Raw genomic sequence first — 21,357 nt, 5'->3', positions numbered from 1 at the left:
AAGACTGGTGCATAAGACTTAGGAGAGATGCTTTTCGAGATGAAACCCTCGGGCCTCTTTTTCATTTGGAATCTACGGTTGGCTAAGTCATCCAAAACTATATCCGGCAACCTCCGTTCCTCCTCCGAGTCTGATCCACTTTCAGAACCATACACCTCCTTCTGATAGGAATCTGGATTCGAAAAATCATGCTTTGCTCTGCTGATTTGATGGGAAATAAAAGGATTCTTTTTGTGTCCACTGAGCTCAGTCAACACAGAAAAAAAATAATGGAAGAAAGTAACACAGCAGAGCTCACAATGAACCACGTAAGTCATCCAGGAAGCTGAAAGATAACCAGTGAGCTAAAGGCATGCATCTAAAAAAAGAACCGGCAAATCATACGCTGACATTCTAAAACGGAAGAAATCTCTTCAAGATACGGATGACTAAAAATATAGGTAAGTAAAAGAAATACTTCATTAATGAAGTTCTATGTTATCTGTGAAATACATTTTAAGGACCATTCCTTTTTACCAAATTTAAATATCCTGGCAAATTCACAAAGCAGACTGAATTTTAAAATTCAACAATCAGCTCGCATCCCAGTACCTTGGAAATGTTCCATCGGCTTCTATGCAGACTGGGCTTGTCCAGCTTCTTCTGTTATCCTCATTTTTGTCCAGCTTTTTCTTCCTTAAGGGCGCCGGCACATAGGATGGCTGTCTACCCTTGTTGGGTAAAAAGCGATTAAATGGTAAAGCGGACTTTGGTTCAATAGCCGAAATCCTTCGATAAGACATATCATCTTTATTATGGTCCTGCATTTTGAATGTAAATTCAGAATCTGTGTCACTTTCACAACCTATTAAAAAAAAAAAGGCACAAGAATTTGCTTTACTCTCCAGATTACTCGTCCAACTGAAACCCACACAGCATGCCTGCTTTTGTCTTTCCCTTGGAAACCCAGTGCTCTACTGCTAACTGCAGGGAATATTTTTAGAAATTTGTCATGAAGTTGTGATAAGACCCATCAGGAGGAACTTGCTTTGCATACTGGAGATGCATGCAGTACATTCTTTCACTGTTGCACATTCTAAGCAGAAAAAGTCCCGGTTTATGGCTGAACCCCTTTTCTTCCCAGTCTTCCTTGCCCTAACGATTTGTCATAAAATTTGTTGATGGAATACATGTGAATAAAATCTAGCAATCAAGTCAAAGGTGGCTAAAACGAGATCTGAATGTAGTTCGAGGGAAACTCAGTCATTTAAAATAAATCATGCAGTCACCCAAAATTTCTGTGAGGCAAGAGACAAGGGAAGACAAAGAAAGAGATGCAAAAAGCACAAAGAAGTTTGATAGATCCTTGTGAGACCCCTATGAGCAAGAATCACACATTACACATGAGGTTGGACCAAATGACTTCTAATGTCCCCCCAAAATATTAAGAGAACACAGAACTCGAGGCTTTTTCTGATGGTGGTCACGGAAATATTGGGAACCTTGTATTTTGATTCAACATCATTTACACACAAATTTGAAAGAATACACTTTGATACACCTCAAGGTCAGATAGATACAAACACTAATCTGTTCTCAAAAAAAAAAAAAGTCAGTTTGTTCTTTTAAATACATGGGAAGAAATGAGGGTACAAAACAATACAATAGATACGATATAGATACGATAGATACAAGCTTCAGCTGCCTCCCATTCTGCCCTTTTCTTCCTGCCTCTGTGTATTTGTTAAGAAACTTTGCAAATGTTGCATGCTTCCCGCCGGAGCTCTCAGAGGCTGGCTGTGCATGGTACCTGAGGACCTGGGAGCTGTGGGCTCTAGGGAGGAGCACACCTGCAGGGTAAACCTGAGCCAAAGGCAGTCTCGTCCCCTCCACCGTGCCTGGCAGGAGTCTACAGTAGTAACAGAGAGGAGGCTACAGGAAGCAGTTGAACACACAGCTAGGAGACCTTGAGACGGGAACAGGGAAAGGAGAGTCATGGAAAGAAAGGAGGAAGTATAGCAGCTATGACCAGAAGGATTAATAGTCAATAATCTCGCGCTTTGTTTTTACTGCCTCCTAAATTAGTACATTTTTTGAAAATAAGAGAGAAATGTCAAGGATTCTTGCTAAAATCTTGTACATGTGAAATTTGTACAAAAGATCCTTCTACTTCGGAATTTTTAAAGCTACTTTTTCAGTCCAGCACAGTATGCTGCAGAGTAGGCAAATATTCTTGATCTGGTAAGAGATATGGATGAAAAATGCCACCAGCCATATCAGTAAACAAAGGATATTGCGGCCAGCCAGCCAGCAGCCACTGCACCTGTCCCCGACTGTGCACCCTGAGGGGATTCAGGATGGAGAAAAGCAGGCTACTCGCCCCATATAGTTAAGGTGCACGTCAAAGGAATGATTTCAGTGAGCCCAGACTCTTTCATCTTTCCATACATAGGAAAGCTTGAAATTCATTAACTTGAGATGTCTGGCTTTTCTTTAATTAACAGTAATCTTTTGATGTTCTGACTACCTGAGTGAGTTGTTTTTTGTTTTTTTGTTTGTTTGTTTTGTTTTACAAAGACTCCTATTTATCCCGGCTCCACCCTCACCTCTTCAGAGCAGTCCCTCAGAACTATCGGAGACACTGTCTTCTGGGCTTAAGTCCTCAGCAAGTCTGCTGAATAAAACATAATTCTCAACCTTTAGATTGTGTTTTTGCTTTTTTTTTTTTTTCAGTCAACAGAGGCTTCATATAAAACTAAGGAATATGACTTTGCAATTCTGTTAACCTACAAATATTATCTTAACATCAGTATTATATTGATCATCAATTTGGGATTACAACCTGGTAGGTAGCAGAATTTCAACATACTGATCACAAAAATGTTTTATCATCCTGGTGGCCCCCAGGATTTTCTTTTTTTTTTCCCTTAGTTGTAATTACCAAGTCTTCACTTCCACCCTCTTCAAACATGGTCTGCAACTCCTTTCCCAAGATCAGGAAGCAGCGTGACAGTAACCCTCTGCTTTTCCTCACAAGGGCCAGGAACCCAACCCAACAAGTATCTGAGGACAGTGCTTCAAGTCACACCACTGGATCAGTGCATTTGAACTGACTGGAGTCTGTATACTCCCACATGCCTTCAATACGGGTCCCTTTTATTTCCATTGGTCAGATATGAATTCAAACATCATATGTGTTAGGTTCTTCAGTCAGGACAAAGTAATGCAGTGGGTTGAGAATTTCAACCTCTGCTTTTACAGCTTTAATCACTCAGATGAATTATGAACTCATTCATTTCCGTAAAACTATTATAAGAGTCATCTGGGCTATGAAAACATTAAAGCTAGACAGCAAACAGCCAACAAATACAGCAGTAATTATAAAGGTTAACGCAAATAGCCATTCACTTTTTAAACGCTTAAATGCCACGACTACTCAAAAAGCTAAAGAATTTGGGGTTTTGTTATAATATTTGTGGATTCATTCTGTTTCTGAAAAACAAATTCATTGTACATTGCTTTTATGTAAATTTACATTAAAAGAACAACAGCAAATAGGGCTTCCCTGGTGGCGCAGTGGTTGAAAGTCCGCCTGCTGATATAGGGAACACGGGTTCGTGCCCCGGTCCGGGAAGATCCTACATGCCGTGGAGCAGCTGGGGCCCGTGAGCCATGGCCGCTGAGCCTGCGCGTCCGGAGCCTGTGCTCCGCAACGGGAGAGGCCACAACAGTGAGAGGCCCATGTACCGCAAAAAAACCCCAAAAAACAAAACAAAACAAAAAAAGAACAACAGCAAACAAAGGTTGAATTCTAGCTAATGATTGCATGCTGAAGCATTTAGGACAAGTGTAATGTTCTCTGAAGTGCCTCAAAAAATAAGATGGATAATTAATGCATAGAGAATGAGAGCTTGGTATGTGATAAAGCAAGCACAGTAAAATGTTATGGTAAAACTAGGTGGCAGGTACATGGATATTCATGTAAAATTCTTCCAACTTTGCTGATGTTTGAAATTTTTTATAATAAAAACATTAGGCCGCAAAAAAAAATTAGGAAAAACACTTAAAATAAAGAATAATAATCAAAATAAACAAGCAAAGTAAACTCTCTAACAATCCAGCAAAAACTCACAACCAGAACTCTCAATTTTTGATGCTGATGGTGGAAGCACAGAAATAGTTCAAGAAACTTCACTTGTGGTTTCAATCTAGTCAATTTGAATTGCGAGAGGCATACAGTAAGAAATTTCTGACACCACCCAATAGCCAGGGGAAGAAGACTTGCATTTAAATAACAGATTTGACCACAATATTGGGATTTTGAAAGAAAGTTCCTTCCCACAACAGAAACTTTCATTAACACGTTCCTTTCACACTTGTCCTAGGTCTACTCTGACCCTGACAGACGCAAAAGATGTTTTCTAACACAATGCCAGTGTTGTTACTTAATCAAAGTTTAGCATAATATTCTATCATGACAGATATCAATCATTTCTTTTCTTAGGTAGAGATAATTATTAAAATATTTTCCTGTTTTTTTCTTAGAAGTTTTTTTTTTTTTTTTAATCTTTTGCAGAAAAGTAAGAAAAGGAAAGAAAGCTTATTCAGGAGCTAGAACAGACTTTTATAGAATCTTATTTACTTTCTTTTTTATGTTTAGATATATCAGTTACTAGGCCTCAGAGGCAGAGATTATTAAACCCGAATCTGGAGAGAAAAGAATTAGGGTAGATTATCGCTGATAAAACAGGTCATAGTTAACTGTCTCTTCCCCAAACTCCTCTAAAAACAGAAGATTAAAAGAAGTGAAACTATCACCCCTCTAGTGGCAATATAGTGAGGAAGGAACAAGAGAGACAGAGAGACAGAAAGAGAGACAGAGAGAAGGAAGGAAGGGAGGGAGGGAGGGAGGAAGGAAAGAAGGAAAGAAAAGACACCCCCAATTATATTTCCATCTCTACAAAAATATACTTCTTGGCGAAATTTTTGCCTCAATAGTTTCACTCCATTTTTCTACTCTCTCCAATTCCCAATTTTCTCTCAATACACAAAGAAATAAAAATAAACCGTCCAGTCCAAAACGTAACTCACCTTCACGTGCCCCCCTCAACGTGATATCAGAGGAGCAGCTTGTGAATGACCTAGACCCCAAAGAGTCCAAGCTTTCAAATGAATCTTCTCTCTTATAGTTGCCTGGAGGAGCAAGAAATTCTCCACGCTCAGCGCACCAGATATCACCGTAACCACTGTCTCTGCCACTCCTCTTCAGGAAGCTGGACTCTTCAAGTGCCTGAAGAACATTTTTTAAAGACTTGTAAGTTAGCATAAACTTCCAAAAATGTAATCAGTTATCACTTATTGATTTGCAATAGTTCAAGTTGTGCTGCATTTGATAGGTGAGGCAATGAGACTGCCCCATTAAATATCAGAAAAAATCTGATAAAAATCAGAATATACATCTGTAAATGTTTTCCCACAACTAATACTTGGCACTCATGTGACTCTATGGAGGTATTCAGTATTATTTAATAAGGTAATAATAAGGGGGAACGTTTTAATAAAAGAAAAGCTAATAATTAGAGTAACATTCAAAGGCTAAAATCAATTATTATCTACAGTTTTCTGGCAATAAACATGAAAGGAGGCAATGAGAAAAGCCAACCTTAATTTTGATATCCAAAAGGAGAAAAGTTAATAAGATTATATTCAGCCTACCTCCAGGAAATATTAGGGCTCATTTTTATTAAATAAACAAAAAAGCCATAACAAAGTTCTTTAACAGAAAGAAAAGTTTTAAAAGAGAGAGGGGCAAGAATAGCAGGCATACACTTCACAAATTCATTTATTTTCACTCAAAACCTAGATGTGAACCAAGGAAAGTAGACTTGTTTGTTGAATATAAAACATTTTCCCTGGATCTAAATGAAATACTTATTTAGCTCATATAACAGCTATATAGAAATATGTAAATGTTATTAACCATAGGTTTGTAAATCATATAGAACTTACTAAAATAAGCATTTTTAACTAACATTCCTCTAGGAAAGTTAATAGCAAAATACAACCGGACTTTTTAAAATTAGCATGTAAGTAGAATTTATAAAGCCTTTAGTATAGTTCTAATACATAGTAGTCAATGAATAGCTAGTAACTATAATTTTTTTTTAATATGGTGAAGGTAATTTTGTTACTATAGTAAAAATCAGAAATGTTACTTTCAGATGATGATACTAATACAGAGATAGGAATTCCTAGGTTCTTTTTTTTTTTTTTTTAAAGCAGAGGGTTTTCCTTTTTTTTTTTTCCTTTAATTTTATTTATTTTTGGATGCTTTGGGTCTTCGTTGCTGTGTGCGGGCTTTCTCTAGTTGAGGTGCACGGGCTTCTTATTGTGGTGGCTTCTCTTGTTGCAGAGCAATGGCTCTAGGCATGCGGGCTCAGTAGTTGCGGCACGCAGGCTTAGCTGCTCCACAGCGTGTGGGATCTTCCCGGACCAGGGATCGAACCTGTGTCCCCTGTGTTGACAGGAGGATTCTTAACCACTGCGCCACCAGGGAAGCCCCAGGAACTCCTAGGTTCTTTAATAACCAAATGTAATATGTCAACTTTCATTAAATCATTATTCAGAAAAAAAGCTATGAAAGAGAGTTGGGAGACAATTGGGATGTTCTGAATATAGACTGGATATTAACTAATGTGGAATTCATGACTGTTCTTTGGTCTAGTAGACATCACAGGTATATGGAAGAATATTCTTACTGTTAAGAGATGCATGCTGAGTATTTAGGGGTGAGTTGTCTGCAATTTACCTTGAAATGATTAATTAAAACACAGATGGATACATAAATAAAGCCAATATGGGACATGTTTAATGATTAAATCCAATGGAACACAGGTGGGTATTTGTTGTACTATTCTTTCAACTTTTAATTAGGAACATTCTCAAGATATGATAAAAAGCTGAAGAAAGAATGTTTACAATGAATAATTAGCAGCTGTCTCAGGCATACTTTTGGCTAAGACTGGATGTTAATTCGTGGTTGAATTGTTTGACAAATGTTTAAGTGCCAGTAGGGTCTAGTAGACTTATGTGAGATTTCATATATTTTGGACGCCACACACACCCTGGAATTAGAGTTGACATCCTAGCATGAAAATGAAAGTGCCTGCTTTGTACCCTATTTCCAAGCGGGTAGGGAAGCTGGGCTTAGTGCTGGTACCACCAAAATACTTCTTAAAAAATATAGGTTTTAAAATTCTAAGTAAATCTTTAGATTTACCAGGTTTCTTAGACACACACTTGTTGAAGCCTTAGAGTTCAACTCAAGGAGATGATTTTTGGCCTCGTAAGTGTTAAAGATAATGATGATGTGCCACCGTGGTTATAAAAGAACCTAAGTGTGGCCCCGTTGCCTGGTTCCTCCCCCAAACCCCCACCAAGGACTTTACTCTGAAAAGTCACCTAAAATGAGTCACCTACAACTTATAGGATGACTAAGGGTCAACAGCTTACTGCAAGTATTTTTTTTAATATATATTTTGGATTGGCCATTAAGCGTTATCTAGTTAAGGGAGAAAAGTCTGATGAACACAATGATTTTGATTTTAACAGAACAGATGCAAAACAGCTCATATATTCATGCACCTCTTATGGCTCTCCACACTCCACAATAATGGAACGGAACCACAACTATAGTTTTACCTATAAGAATTTTTTTTATATATAAATTTATTTATTTACGGCTGCATTGGGTCTTCTGCGTGGGTCATATGGCTGTGTGGGCTTTCTCTAGCTGCGGCGAGCGGGGGCTCCTCTTTGTTGTGGTGCATGGGCTTCTCATTGCAGTGGCTTCTCTTGTTGCAGAGCATGGGCTCTAAGCACACGGGCTTCAGTAGTTGTGGCATGCGGGCTCAGTAGTTGTGGCCCACGGGCTCTAGAGCACAGGCTCAGTAGTTGTGGCGCATGGGCTTAGTTGCTCTGCAGCATGCGGGATCTTCCCAGACCAGGGCTCGAACCCATGTCCCCTGCACTGGCAGGCAGATTCTTAACCACTGCACCACCACGGAAGTCCCTGAAGATTCTTTTTTATCTACTCCAATTTTGATACTGGTGATAGGAAGCAGCCTCGAATAAAGCATTCCCAGCACAAACACTCTACTAGGATGATTCAACCTGAGTCAGACTGCCATAAAAAGAACCAAAGGCTGTAATGAGAACACTAATGCAAGAGCCAAAGTCCTATGTTATTTTTAACTGGATGTTTTCTTAGCTGAAATACCTGTAAGGCAAGGCTTTGCCCTTGCTCAAATCCCTGCCACATTCATCCTTCAGAGCCTTGCCCTCCTCCATTGCACTGACCTACCTGTTCATCTGTCTACATCAGAGGGTTGTGCTGTAAGGAAGGGTTATCAGCCTTGTATGAGTGTTTTCTCAACAACTAGTACAATGCTTGTGCATGGTATTATCTCAACTGTTATCTGAATTAACTGTTTTAAGGAATTTAAATAGGGTATTATCAACTCTTTACAATTAGAAAATAAAAATCCAGAAGGAATACCCTAACATTCTAGACTATAATCCCATCTCCCTATAATGTATGTGGCTGGGTTCAGGCAAAACTATTTAGAGATCAGAGTAGTTACAAGGCAAAGTGATCATTTTCATCCTAAAATTTCTATCTTCTAATTATAGTAACTAACATTTATTACATCCTTACAATGTGCCAGAGACTAATGTTAAATGCCTGATTAATCATCATAAAGACCAAGCAAGCAACTAATATTAATTAGATGACCATACATTATTTTGATGACATATTTTCTTCTGCACACAGCAGATTCTCCTGCATAAATACCCCCATAGTGAAGTTAATTTTCCCATTTGAATATTATGAGTGAAGATTTGGCCAACTCTGGTCAGCGCTGGCACTTGAGATATAATGACTCATGGCAAGACAGTAAGATAAAGAAATGAGTAACTTCCATATATTTTAATAGCCCTGAAGCACCTCTCTATTGCAGGTTAAGTTCATAATGAATATAGAAAGAGTTAGGTTATATAAAGTGCCTAAGAAAGAAAGTAAATTAGTATTTTGTTGAGTTACCTAAAATTAAGAAATAAATACGTATACCTATATCATATACCCTGGAAACTGCTCTGAAATACTTACTCACTCCTTGTGGTGGCTTACAAAGCCAGCAATTGAGTAACAATCCTCTCCACCCATCCCAATCAGAGCCGCCATATATCATAGAGGGAGGAGAAGAAGGCAGAGGGCATGTGGAAAAAAGAGACGAAGGGGAAAGGGGAAGATGAGAAGTAGTACTAGTTAGAGTAGTTGTCTCATATAGATAGAGTTTCCTTACCTTAGTCAGAGCTTGCCCTAAAAGATTCTCAAATGCTTTCAAATTAAGATAGGGACCATTATAGTAGGGGTTACTTTGTGCTTTTCTTCCCAGCCAGTACAAAGTTATCAAAACCTTTAAAAAAAAAATTCCATGAAACAACAAGATCAGTCTATTTAGTAACTAATGGCAAGCTCAAATGCAAGTGAGCACTCTAGATAAAAGACAGTATCTATGGTTGAAAAGTAGATTTTCTTTTAAATTATGTAAAGGAGAAGGGTCACTAAAAATGTTAATTCTTCTTAGATTTCCATCTCTGAGCACATTCTCAGAGCAAAAGCCTAGACCCCAACAGGTATTTATACTCTACCGGTACACATGAAGAAGGAAAAAATTTACAGTAAGAAAACATAAATTAAACTTTTAAAGTAATAGTTTTCCAACAATCTTACAGACTGCACACTTAAAATCAAAAATTCTCAGCTTCCCTAATAATGATATTGAGCTCTTATGTTTTTCAATAAAGCTGTCACATTTTTAGAAATTCTTCTAATATGCAGAAGATTATAGATATAAGTCTACATTGGGCAATTGCCCAGAGTCCTTAAACATTTAGTGTTTTTCCTTAAAGTCTGATTTTGGCGGTTTCTGACTTGCTCTCCTAAAAATCCTATAACCTATTCATTTGCCTTTACCACATTACTAACATGTAAGGACCCACTCCCTAGATTTAACCTACCTTCTTATACTATGAGGTCAGAAAATACATGTTTCAACCATATTTAAACACAATTAGAATTTGTTTCTAGCAAAATTTAGAAAAAGGATAGAGAATATATCAGATATTTTTAGATCCCACTATCTTTTCACAGAACATGTAAGTAAAAAACCATTTATAATGTCCCATTAAATATATCTTACATTTTTCACTCTCCTATCAGTCTCTTCTTGCCTGTAAAGAAAAAAGAAAATATCCATTAGTAATATCTATGAACCTTAAATTGTTAATTATTAACTAGAAAAAACTCATTTGTATTCTAAAGTTCTATGAATATTAATACCACCTGGAAGTTCAGAAACCTTAGTCAGTATATTATCCATCAGAAGGATTTTTCCATATTCATTGATTTCATGAAATATAATTGTCAGTTTTCTATAAAAAGCAAGGTTGTCTTTTTTTCATTACTTTATTCATTACAGTCTGATTTTTTTTTTTTTTTTTTTTTTTGCGGTACGCGGGCCTCTCACTGTTGTGGCCTCTCCCGTTGCGGAGCACAGGCTCTGGACGCGCAGGCTCAGCGGCCATGGCTCACGGGCCTAGCCACTCCGTGGCATGTGGGATCTTCCCGGACCGGGGCACGAACCCGTGTCCCCTGCATCAGCAGGCGGACTCTCAACCACTGCGTCACCAGGGAAGCCCCAGTCTGATTTTTTAAATGTGTTATTTGCATTTATAAGTTTTCATTTTAAACAATGTTTAAACCCAATCAAAAGGGGGAAAAAATCAATGCGTGCTCACGGCAGAAAAAAAAATCAGGAAATGGGGGAAAAAAAACCTTAAATAGGAAAAAACAAAAGTAATTTTGCCCTGAGTTTTCTTTTCCACTTTGCGTGAGGGATTTTTCACTCAAGTTCCCCAGAGAAAACTGCTCAGAGACCAAACCCTGCAGATGTTGAAAAGTGCAGTTTAAAACATAGCCATGGGGGCTTCCCTGGTGGCGCAGTGATTGAGAGTCCGCCTGCCTATGCAGGGGACACGGGTTCGTGCCCTGGTCTGGGAGGATCCCACATGCCGCGGAGCGGCTGGGCCAATGAGCCATGGCCGCTGGGCCTGCGCATCCGGAGCCTGTGCTCCGCAACAGGAGAGGCCACAGCAGTGGGAGGCCCGCGTACCGCAAAAAAAAAAAAAAAAAAAAACATAGCCATGAATCTCTGCCTAAAGAGATTTCACTCTATTATAAGCATCATGGGTTTTCCCCCCACCTGTAAAAGGGCATGACATTTGTGGGAAAAGTTAAAGAGGCAGATGTCACTGCAACGTTGAAGACGAAAAGACATAAGCTAATTAACAAAGCGATGGATGACCCTAACTATTGGTGCTTTCCATCAGAGACTTAAGCAGGATCATTGCTAATTCAGAGAGATGCAGGAGCCTGAGCTAGATGACCTCCAAGGTCGCTTTTCAGTCTAAGAGTCATAAGTAGTACCTTTATAAGAAAATATATATGTATACACACATCATGTGTGTAAGACATATAAAACACACATATATAACATATATATACAGGGAGACAAAGAAAAGGGGGAGAGAATGAGCACAAAAACGGAGACAAACATTTAACTTCACTTTCAAAGAATCCATGAAGACAGCTACAACCATTCCTTCCCATAAGATAAACATGAACTGAAATGAACTTAAGAACAACATTTGCCTCTCACCTACCCCCAAAACAGCATAACAAAAGTAAAATCCACAAACTCTCACTCTACTGTGGAAATGTAAATTGGTACAACTACTTTAATACATTCGGTAGCAACTATTCAAGCTGAATATACAGTATATGCATATTCTGTGACCTAGTACTTCCACTCCTCGATATATACCCAACAGAAATGCTTACAGATGTTCACCAAAAGTCACATGAGAACCTTTATAGAAGCACAATTCATAATAGAATAAACTGGAGCTACATCTCCGTCTTTAACAGTAGAATGGATAAATTATGGAATATCCACACAATGCAATATTCCATAGCAATGAGAACAAACAACCTGCAGCTATATGGTTCAATCTGACAAACAATGGGAAGTAAAGGAAGCCAAACAGAGCACAGACTGTATTATTCATTCAAGTCGAGAGCAAAAACAGGCATAACAAAGATATGATGTTAGGAGTCAGGATACTGTTCACCCTGGTGGGGGAGGATGGAAGTGACTGGAAAAAGGTGAGGGGCTTCTAGGGCGCTGAAAATTTCTTATATTTTGATCTGTAAGCTGGCTATTTAAGTGAGTTCCATCTCTAAAGTCTGTGAATTGTACACTTAAAATACACATATAGAAAAAGATACATACTTCAAAAAAGCAAATAAATTTTACAGCCCAAGTACTTAAATCATAGCTTATCTCTTAAGTAAAAAAGAAAATCATCTTGTAAAAACAAGATCAACATTTTTCAAAGAAGTGGGGGGAAAAAATCACTAGAAACTGACAATTAAAAAAAATAAGAGTTATATTGGGAATTCCCTGGTGGTTAGGATTCAGCACTTTCACTGTCACAGCCTGGGTTCAATCCCTGGTCAGGGAACTGAGATCCCGCAAGTCACACAGCATGGGCAAAAAAAAAAAAAAGGTGATAAAATATATAGTCTCTTTTTATATTAATGACCAACAAACACACTTCAGACATTAACCAAAGCACAAAGAACCATCAATACTCAATGAAAAGGATACATTAGGCTGAAAATCACCACACTCTTAACAGTCAATGCAAACCACCCCACTTTTCTCGTAAGTACACTGAGGGCCGAAAGAGGAACAGAGCTCTCTTGAACGCCTGGCCTCCTTTCCACAGCCCTCTCTAAAGGTTTCTAATCCAACACACTCATTTACTTTGTATTATGATAAAGCAATAATTGTAAACACCAGGTATGGCCTATTTTGGAATAAACACTCACAATAAGCAGTGACCTTGGCACTACAACCTTTCCCTCATTTCACAATCCCTTCTGAATATGAGCATTTATAACATGCTCTTGAACACAGTGACACACATGCCAGCCAAACTGCTGTTCTATCACTGAAATGTAATGCCAGGAATTCAAGTAGTCAATGATTTGCTGGAGTCAATAGAGGTCAACTTCTGACACACAACAAACACATCTCATTGTATGCAAGTCAGTAACCAGGCGGCTCCTTTCCCTGCTGTGGCCACAGGGCACAACCCCAAGGCCTTCCAAATAGAGCAAGCATGAGGGCAGAGGAGAAACTCATGGTATCAGTCTCTCTATGAGCCATCCAAGATATTGCCTAACCCATCAGAACCCAAAATAAGACAGTCTGATCTACAAATAGGCTAATTCCCTTACAACAGCTATTTCAACAGTTGACATGGTATAATTCCCTGTTCAAAAGCATGGTCTTTGGGTCAGATGTAGGTCCCACTAGCTATGTTCATTTCGGCAATTTACTTAACTCTTGAAGCTTCCATCTCCTTCTGGAGAAACTGCAAATAATGGCCCTTATTCCAGGACATCATAAGAAAAGTACACAGGTATTTAGCAGAGTCCCTAGCCTCATGGTAAGTGCTCACCGAGCAGCAGTTATCACTAGGCTGTAAGCTATGTGAGGGCAGGGCCCAACTTCTTTACCAAGCTACCCACACAGGCTTCTTAGTGACGCCATGCTGGACCCCAATATTTAAGTTGCAGCCAGCCTGCCTGACACTCCCCATCTGTCATCCCTGCTTTATTTTTGTATTTATAACCATCAACTGCATGCATTCGTTTATTATCTGTCTCTTCATAATCCAAAAGGAATTTTTGTGATTTTATTTACTGCCATATCCCAAGTGTCTTAAGACAGGGTCTACCACCTGACAAGTACGTTAAAATATTTTATTAAAAATGCCTAGCACATGGGACTTCCCTGGTGGTCCAGTGGTTAAGACTCCATGCTTCCAACGCAGGGGGCGTGGATTCGATCCCTGGTCGGGGAACTAAGATCACATGCCACTCAGCGTGGCCAAAAGCCACAAAAACCAAAACAAAACCTCTGAGTTCCTGGAGTTTTCTAAATTAATTATTTCCATAATTTTTAAAAAAAATGCCTAGCACAGTGCATGGCACACAGATGCTCACCAATACTAATCTGAACACATTTATTTAGCTTACAGAAATGTAAGTCAGCAAAAGAAATCCTGAAATGATAAAAGCTTAGGAGATTCCTATGTGATGTCAAAGGACAGTTAAATTACATTAGCTTACTTAAAACATCCAATTTTGACTCCAACTGTATTGATACTCATAACTGGGCTTCTTTTTAAAAGCTATTTTCTTTAAAATTGCAATAAAAGGAATTCTTTATAATCATAGATCAATAACCCAAAAAAGGCACAGGTTCAAAAACAAAGGGCAGCTTCAAAGTGCTGAGTACAAAGATTAAGTGATGGTCTCTGGGATAAAAAAGCTTCCCAGCAGAGCTCTGAGAGACAAAGGCCAAAGAATCCAAACCTTCCTTGAAACCCAAATTTACCATAAAAAGGGACAGAGATGAAACATTAATAGTTTGAAAAAATGACTATGTTGAATATGTTGCTAGCCTTCTCTGTGTATTACACACTAATTTAAATATTAATATTCAAGAAATAGCAAGTATGACATAGATATCATCTTCCACTCTGTTAATGGAATAGCTCTGGTAATTCTTCACTACCTGACAAAGGACCAGAAAACATGTGCTCATCACAGAGCTCTAAACTTTCTGCCAGAGGCCAGGAAGAAAAGAGCCATAAACCCTCAAGTAAGCCCATCAGTGAACAAGGTCCATCAGTAACCACCTTATCCTAACTTCAAGGTATACTTAGAGCCAGGAAACTCTAGGTCTGATCCTTTCTTTATTCAAAGCGGTTTTAAAATACTCGTACAAATCCTCCATCAAAGAGCACCATCTCTAAGGAAAGGACCAGGGAAATAAAATCCATGTGGCTGCTCTGGCTCTCATCGGGAGAGCCCATTCTTCCCCGAGGCAGCAGCGTGGCTAGGAGGGCAGGCTCTGGAGTCAGACCTCCTGGGTGCGATTTCCGGCTCCACTTTTGGGAGCTGTGAGAATGTGGCAATGCTTACCTAACTCTTTGCCTCCACAGTCTCACCTGGAAACCACATACCCATTTCACTGGGCTTAAGATAGACATTTGAAAAGTACTGAACCCAAGCAGATCAAGTAAAGGAGACACTTCAAGACTGTCCTCCAATTACCCATCTCAACCACACAGTATGGTGGAAGGGAAGTGGCGAGAGGACAGGCAAGTCTCCCCACACATAGTATTTTCCCCCTAGAAGAGACATTTCTGTGAAGCACAATTCAAGACACTCTTTCATGTCCTTCTTTCCTTCCCCTCTTTCTCTGAAAGGCTTTGAACAAGAAATTGTTTCTAGAATAAGGTCAAACAAAGAGCAAGGCAAACTAGTGTGGTATGACCCTTGTTGGCCAAACATCCATGTTGGCCCCAAGCCAGCCCTCCTCACCCACCCTTTATCTACCAGGGACTGCCTAGGCCAACACCCTTCAATTTTCCAAAAGCTCAAAATCTGAGAGAAAAAAAATGTGCCTACATTGCCAAAGTCTATCTCTCTCCTATCTGACAGCATAGTTTGGGAACAGAGTGTTAAAGGATGAGATTCTAGTTTTATTATAGCTTGGTGCGGCCAGCTGTATTCTAGGGCGTCATCAAAAATATTTCCAAAAACGTTCTGTTTATCCAAAGAGCTAACCCTGGGCCCACATGCATGCACCCACCTCAGCCTCTCATAGAGTCTCTCCTGGTGGACAGCAGAGAGCTGGAACCACACCTGACTCACGACTGTACCCCTGGAGTCAACCACAGGCCTGGCTAAGAGCTGCCCAGCTTCCAGTGCTCCTATATAAGTCACCTAAAGCCACTCACAGAGCCAGTCCCGCAAATCAAGGACAAAGAGTTGGAGGAAAACTCCTCCCCAATAAGATAAAGCTTCACAGAGCTTGAAACCCACTCCCAGTTCTCTCTTTATGTTCTTCCTCCATACCTTTTTTTTTCTTCTTCTTCCATATCTTGATACACCTTTTCCTCAAGGTACCAACTTCTTCACTGACAGCACCGTAAGCTCAATCTTGTCATGTTCTGCCCTAAGATCAAAATTCCCTAGCACTGAATTCTCCATGCTCCAAAATCATCCTTCCTCCCTAAATCCCAGCCCACACTCTGCCCAATCCAACCTCGGTTAAGATCAAATACAGTTGTCTTACTGAAGCATCAGACAAGGAAGCGTGTGATGAAAAACTCATGCTGGAATTTCTGATAGAGTGGGAATATCTTTGCTCCAGATACCACGGGGGAAGACTCCCTACATCCTAACAGGAGAGATGAGACATGTGGTACCACCTGCCACTACCCCAAGCTTCTCTGGCTACAAGGAATCTGGAGTTCAATAAGAGACTCAAGTATAACTTCCTACCCCACCGGGTCTCCTCCCTGCCGTACACACTCACCCCTCTTTCTATCCCTAATCCGACAGCCCCGATCATCCCCTTTTCTTGGTCTCAAATAAGCTTTTACCTTTGTTCCTCAGAACAACTGCAACTCACTGGATGATTATGTCCCCAAGCATCCACTTCCTGAGGCTACTTCCAGAGTAGAGCATGGACCCAACCCTTCCAGAGTCAGTTCTAGCCCTGCCCTGCCCTGCCCTGGGTGGCTTCAGCTGACCGGGATGTGCTGCTTGGGAAACGGGGTTGACATTAGAGAAGCTGGGCTCACACAATACTTGGTCCTCCTCCAAGCCACTAAGTAATCCCTGCCCTCCAGTTGTTGCTTATGTAGTCTGGCCACCTGTTCACAACTTTTTAAAAAATGTCAAGAAATGAGGTCCTAGATCATGATTTCATAAGCGGTCACCAGTAGAAAAAAGTGTGTGACCGTATCTGCTTTCAATCTGTCAGGTATGCATGAGGTTAGGGAGGAGGCATGTGTGTGGCCAGGGGAGACGGTTGAGACCATTCAAAGCAGATGCCCTTCTCATTCCAGCCGTGGCATCGTTTTCTATAAGAGACAAGACAGTCTGCCTCCAAATGGGAGGAAAGGGTTGCTCAGGATACTGAGTGAAATTTTAAGAAGCATAGTGCCATAATAATTTCTGACGCTACTGTCTCTGAGGGAAGGGGCTGTTTTTATTCCAAATGCAGGAAGTGAAGAAGGAATTTAGGAATCTATCAGGTAACGGCTCCCTTTTCTATTAACAGACATTATTCATGGAAGCTCTTCCGTTGCATTACATAAAATAGAGCAAACCTTTCTCTAATGACTGGCAAATAGAAGGAGGAAGAAATGTGTGGATAAAAGTTAAAGACGAATTCTTGGAATACTGCACAAAAAGTAAGTTGCATTTTAAAAAATGAAGTTGAAATTCTTCCTTTCCTCCCACCTTCATCCCTAAAAATGAAACTGTATTCCATTTGACAATCTGCCAGTAATGTGAGACACATGTGACTCATAGCTTTTAATCTGCCATTGCTACAAAATGCAGCTCTACCTGACTGGAAATTGTAAAAATGGCACTTGAGAAAATAAAACCAAATCTGGAGATAATCAGTGAGCAAAAATTGATAAACGATGATTTCTGTACTTACCTATGTGAGACAAAACTCTTGGAAATTCAACAGTTTTTGCCCTAGGAACATAATGCTTATTCCAAACATGACAAATGAGTAAGTACCCTCTCGTTAAAAATCATTTCTTATTAAATTTCACACCCCACCCACACAGTACTAAGAATAGCTAAGTTTCACTTAAAGAGAAAGGAAAAAACAAACCCACATGCATTCGAAGACACCGGCACACAGTTCCACTTAAATAATGAACCTGAGGAGCTGCTGCAGGAGCTGAAAAGTGGGTTTTGTTTCTAACTCTCTCAACCACAGACTTTTTGCAAATCTTTTCTACTTTTTGGAGTATGTTGGCTATTACATAAAACTGATTTCACAATTTGAGACTCACACATGTATATCCCCTGTTAGATGGTAACCCAGAAACAGACAATTCCTGAATATAGAATTTAATATCCATGATATATGCTCCGTGTACTAAATGGAGTTATGACCTTCAATTATATAAAATGTGCTGGGGAGAGACTACAGGGGGTGTCAATTACAGGCCTACCCATCATTTTACTTCTGTAGGTAACAATGCCAGGTAGCAGCAGCAATGGGAAGAGTGGGCTTGGTTTTAGACATGGGAAGTTTGAGACACATGACAAAGTAGAAATGTGAAGTGACTGGTAATTAGACATACAAGTAGGATGTTCAAGCTAGAAATCTAGGTTGGAGATATAATCTGGGGAGTTGTCAGCATAGAGATTAAGTGTAAAGTCATGAAGCTACCATGAGACCCCCTTAGAAAATAAGTGTAGATAGAGAAGAGGTCTAGGGATTGAGGGCTGGGAAACCCAACACATAAGGGCTAAGAGGTGGAGGAGAAACCAGCAAGGCAGACACAGAAGGACCAGCCAATGTGATGGGAGTGGCACGCCGGAGGGAAGGAGAGCGAGACGGAGGGACCAGTCAAAAATGTTGTTTAGAGGGGAATGAGGATGAGCGCTGAGGAATTACTGCTGTATTCTTTTCTTTTCTTTTTTCTTTCTTTTTCTTTTGCTGTACGTGGGCCTCTCACTGTTGTGGCCTCTCCCGTTGCGGAGCACAGGCTCTGGACGCACAGGCTCCGCGGCCATGGCTCACGGGCCCAGCCGCTCCGCGGCATGTGGGATCTTCCCAGACCGGGGCACGAACCCGTGTCCCCTGCATCGGCAGGCGGACTCTCAACCACTGCGCCACCAGGGAAGCCCTGTATTCTTTTCTTAACCCTTATAATATCTTACACACATGTAATACACACTCACTCAATTACTAATTACTTCTCCTCAAAGGAGAAAAAGAAAGAAGTATTAACATCAACAAAAATCTTGTCAAAACCACCGATGTTCCTAAACATACAATTTGGGAGAATACTGAGCTAGATGGCTCAGGTGCCCTTCCAGACTTCTGAGTCCACACTTAGCAAAGCCAACAAGAAATTCGACTATAGGTATAAATCTTCTAGTCTTTAGCATCATGATATTGGAATAATAATGTGCCAGGCGAGGAATTTTCCAAGTCAGTATTTGTCAAACTGTGTACCACGAAGCATGAGAAACTGGCGGATTGAATGGGGCTTAAGGTCAAAACTTTTTACAAAGTGTTGCATATTTTCTCCTTAACACATAACAGAAAATTGAAGTTGTGAAAAGCCCTACAACAAGAGATCCATTTTACTTATACTTTGAAAAATTCACTTTCCCACAGTTTTTGGCAGAACAGTTACTAAAACCTTAAGGAATTCTGGTATCGATGAAGTATTTCCCAATTGTGTCCTGTTTAAGTCCACTTTACGCTTAATTGTATCATGTATATTAATAATAATTACCTTTATTAAGCACTTTATATTAATCATTACGTTGACCGTATTGCATTATTATCTCCTTTAATCCACACAACAATCTAATGATTTACAGATTAGGAAATTGGGACTCCAAAGGCTTAAAAACTTCCCCAAGGTCACAAAACTATTAAGACTTGATGTGATCCGTACTTGCCATACACTAAGAGCTATGGACTAAAACCCTGTTTTAGTATTAGTGCAGTCACCCTTTCTACCTTAATATATTTTTAATAGTTTACGTCTTTCTTAATCCTGAAAAATAATTGTCTGTAATATCCTTGAGAAGTATAAATGTCTCTCAACATTCTCTCCAAGTGTTGGTTCAAAACCTATCTATGGCAACAATAATTTCCTGCCTAAATCTGTCTCCCAAAGACAATGGCAGAAGTTCCCCCCTACCTTTTCTGGCAAAATTTAGATTTGTACTGTACTATCTTGCACATACAACCCGTTATGGGATTCTGCAGATGGAAAATTGCCAAAGCATTTTTTAAAGGACTTCCTTCTAAGTAAATGAAATATATCACAATAATTCTCGTAGTGAGAGAAATAAATGCAAGGCAGAGATTACCTGTTCTTATCACTGCTAAGCCTTTATGAGTATAGTTTCTTTAAGGCAAGTACCCATCGAATATAAATAAAAAGATTATAAATTAAACACAAACAAGATTAACTGGGAAAACATTCTGGTTAGTCTCCTGAAGGTACATTTTCTAATCTAAAAAAAAAAAAAAAAAGAAAGCTAAATCTACCTTTAGGTTTGTGAAAATTAAACAAAATATATTTAAAGTGCCTAGCATGTAAATATTTATTTTCTTTCTGATGACCATGAAAGCATAAGGTATAAATTATTAGTAGTAAGTTATTATATCACTACACCAATTCCTTAGCTGTAGTTTATGTTAAATGTGCTATGTGTGAATAGTACAAACCTGTATTGACAAAGTAGTGCATACCAAACTACTGATTCATGCTACACATTCAGAAGTCTCCTATTGCTTTTAAGCACATTATTCTCCCTTGCCTATAAGTGAGACTTGTTTCAAAATTTTAATTCCACCATGGGAAAAATCAGCACCACGGCCTCCTCAAAAAAATCCCTAGCCCAAGTATTTCATAAATCATTTTTAGTCCTAAATTTTGCCTGTTCTAGATTAGCCTCTCTTATCTTAGTGTTTTTTTAAAAAAACACCAAATTTTTCACAACTATATTTAATCCAAAGGTTCATAGGGGCAATATATATTTAGAACAGAGTTTCTTGACAATATTACCATTTGAACCTTACAATTCTTCATTGTGGGGGATTACCCTGTGCATTGCAGGATGTTAAACAGACTCCTGGCCTTATTCACTAGACACCTCTCCTCACCCTAGTCAAGACAATCAGAAATGTCTCCAGACGTCACCAAATATCCCCTGGGGCACAAAATTGTCCTATGTTGAGAACCACTGTTTTAGAGGATCTAAGAATTTAATTAATTCCTCTTCATAAAGTATACTCAAGTTTCCATGGGCCTAAAATTAGCTGAAACCAAAACCAGTCTCATGAGTAGTAAATGAAGTCTGAGGAGTTGACTCACTCTCCAAGAATGACCAACTATTAAATTTAAAACATACTATGACTTATCTCCCTTGCAATTTGTATAAAGCTGCCTGTCTTTCATGAGAGAGTTAACACCATGGATCATTTAAAAATCTCCATTTACATGTACCACCTTCCATAGATGTGCCATTTCCTTCTTAGCCTTCCATATAATGCTTCAAATTTCAGAATCTTATCAAAGTATCACCAATCACTCTGTATAAGTCAT

The 21,357-nt window shown here is 39.3% G+C and overlaps 1 protein-coding gene across 2 annotated transcripts in view; it reads right to left on the bottom strand.

Annotated features, from left to right (window-relative positions):
* The window catches only part of LMO7 (LIM domain 7), a 96,910-nt gene that overhangs the window by 50,910 nt on the left and 24,643 nt on the right, over window positions 1–21,357 (bottom strand). For both annotated transcript variants that reach the window (XM_082859714.1, XM_082859713.1), the window contains exons 2-5: window positions 10,245–10,275; window positions 9,345–9,458; window positions 5,071–5,269; window positions 592–844 (exon numbers count right to left, since the gene is read on the bottom strand). In XM_082859714.1, coding sequence (XP_082715840.1) covers window positions 592–806 — 215 coding nt within the window. In that variant the 5' untranslated portion in view covers window positions 807–844; window positions 5,071–5,269; window positions 9,345–9,458; window positions 10,245–10,275. The remainder of the gene's footprint in view (window positions 1–591; window positions 845–5,070; window positions 5,270–9,344; window positions 9,459–10,244; window positions 10,276–21,357) is intronic.

The sequence above is a fragment of the Leucopleurus acutus genome (genome assembly GCF_964270905.1).
Source record: "Leucopleurus acutus genome assembly, chromosome: 18".
NCBI classification, from domain to species: domain Eukaryota; kingdom Metazoa; phylum Chordata; class Mammalia; order Artiodactyla; family Delphinidae; genus Leucopleurus; species Leucopleurus acutus.
This window is presented reverse-complemented; position numbering and strand designations above follow the sequence as displayed.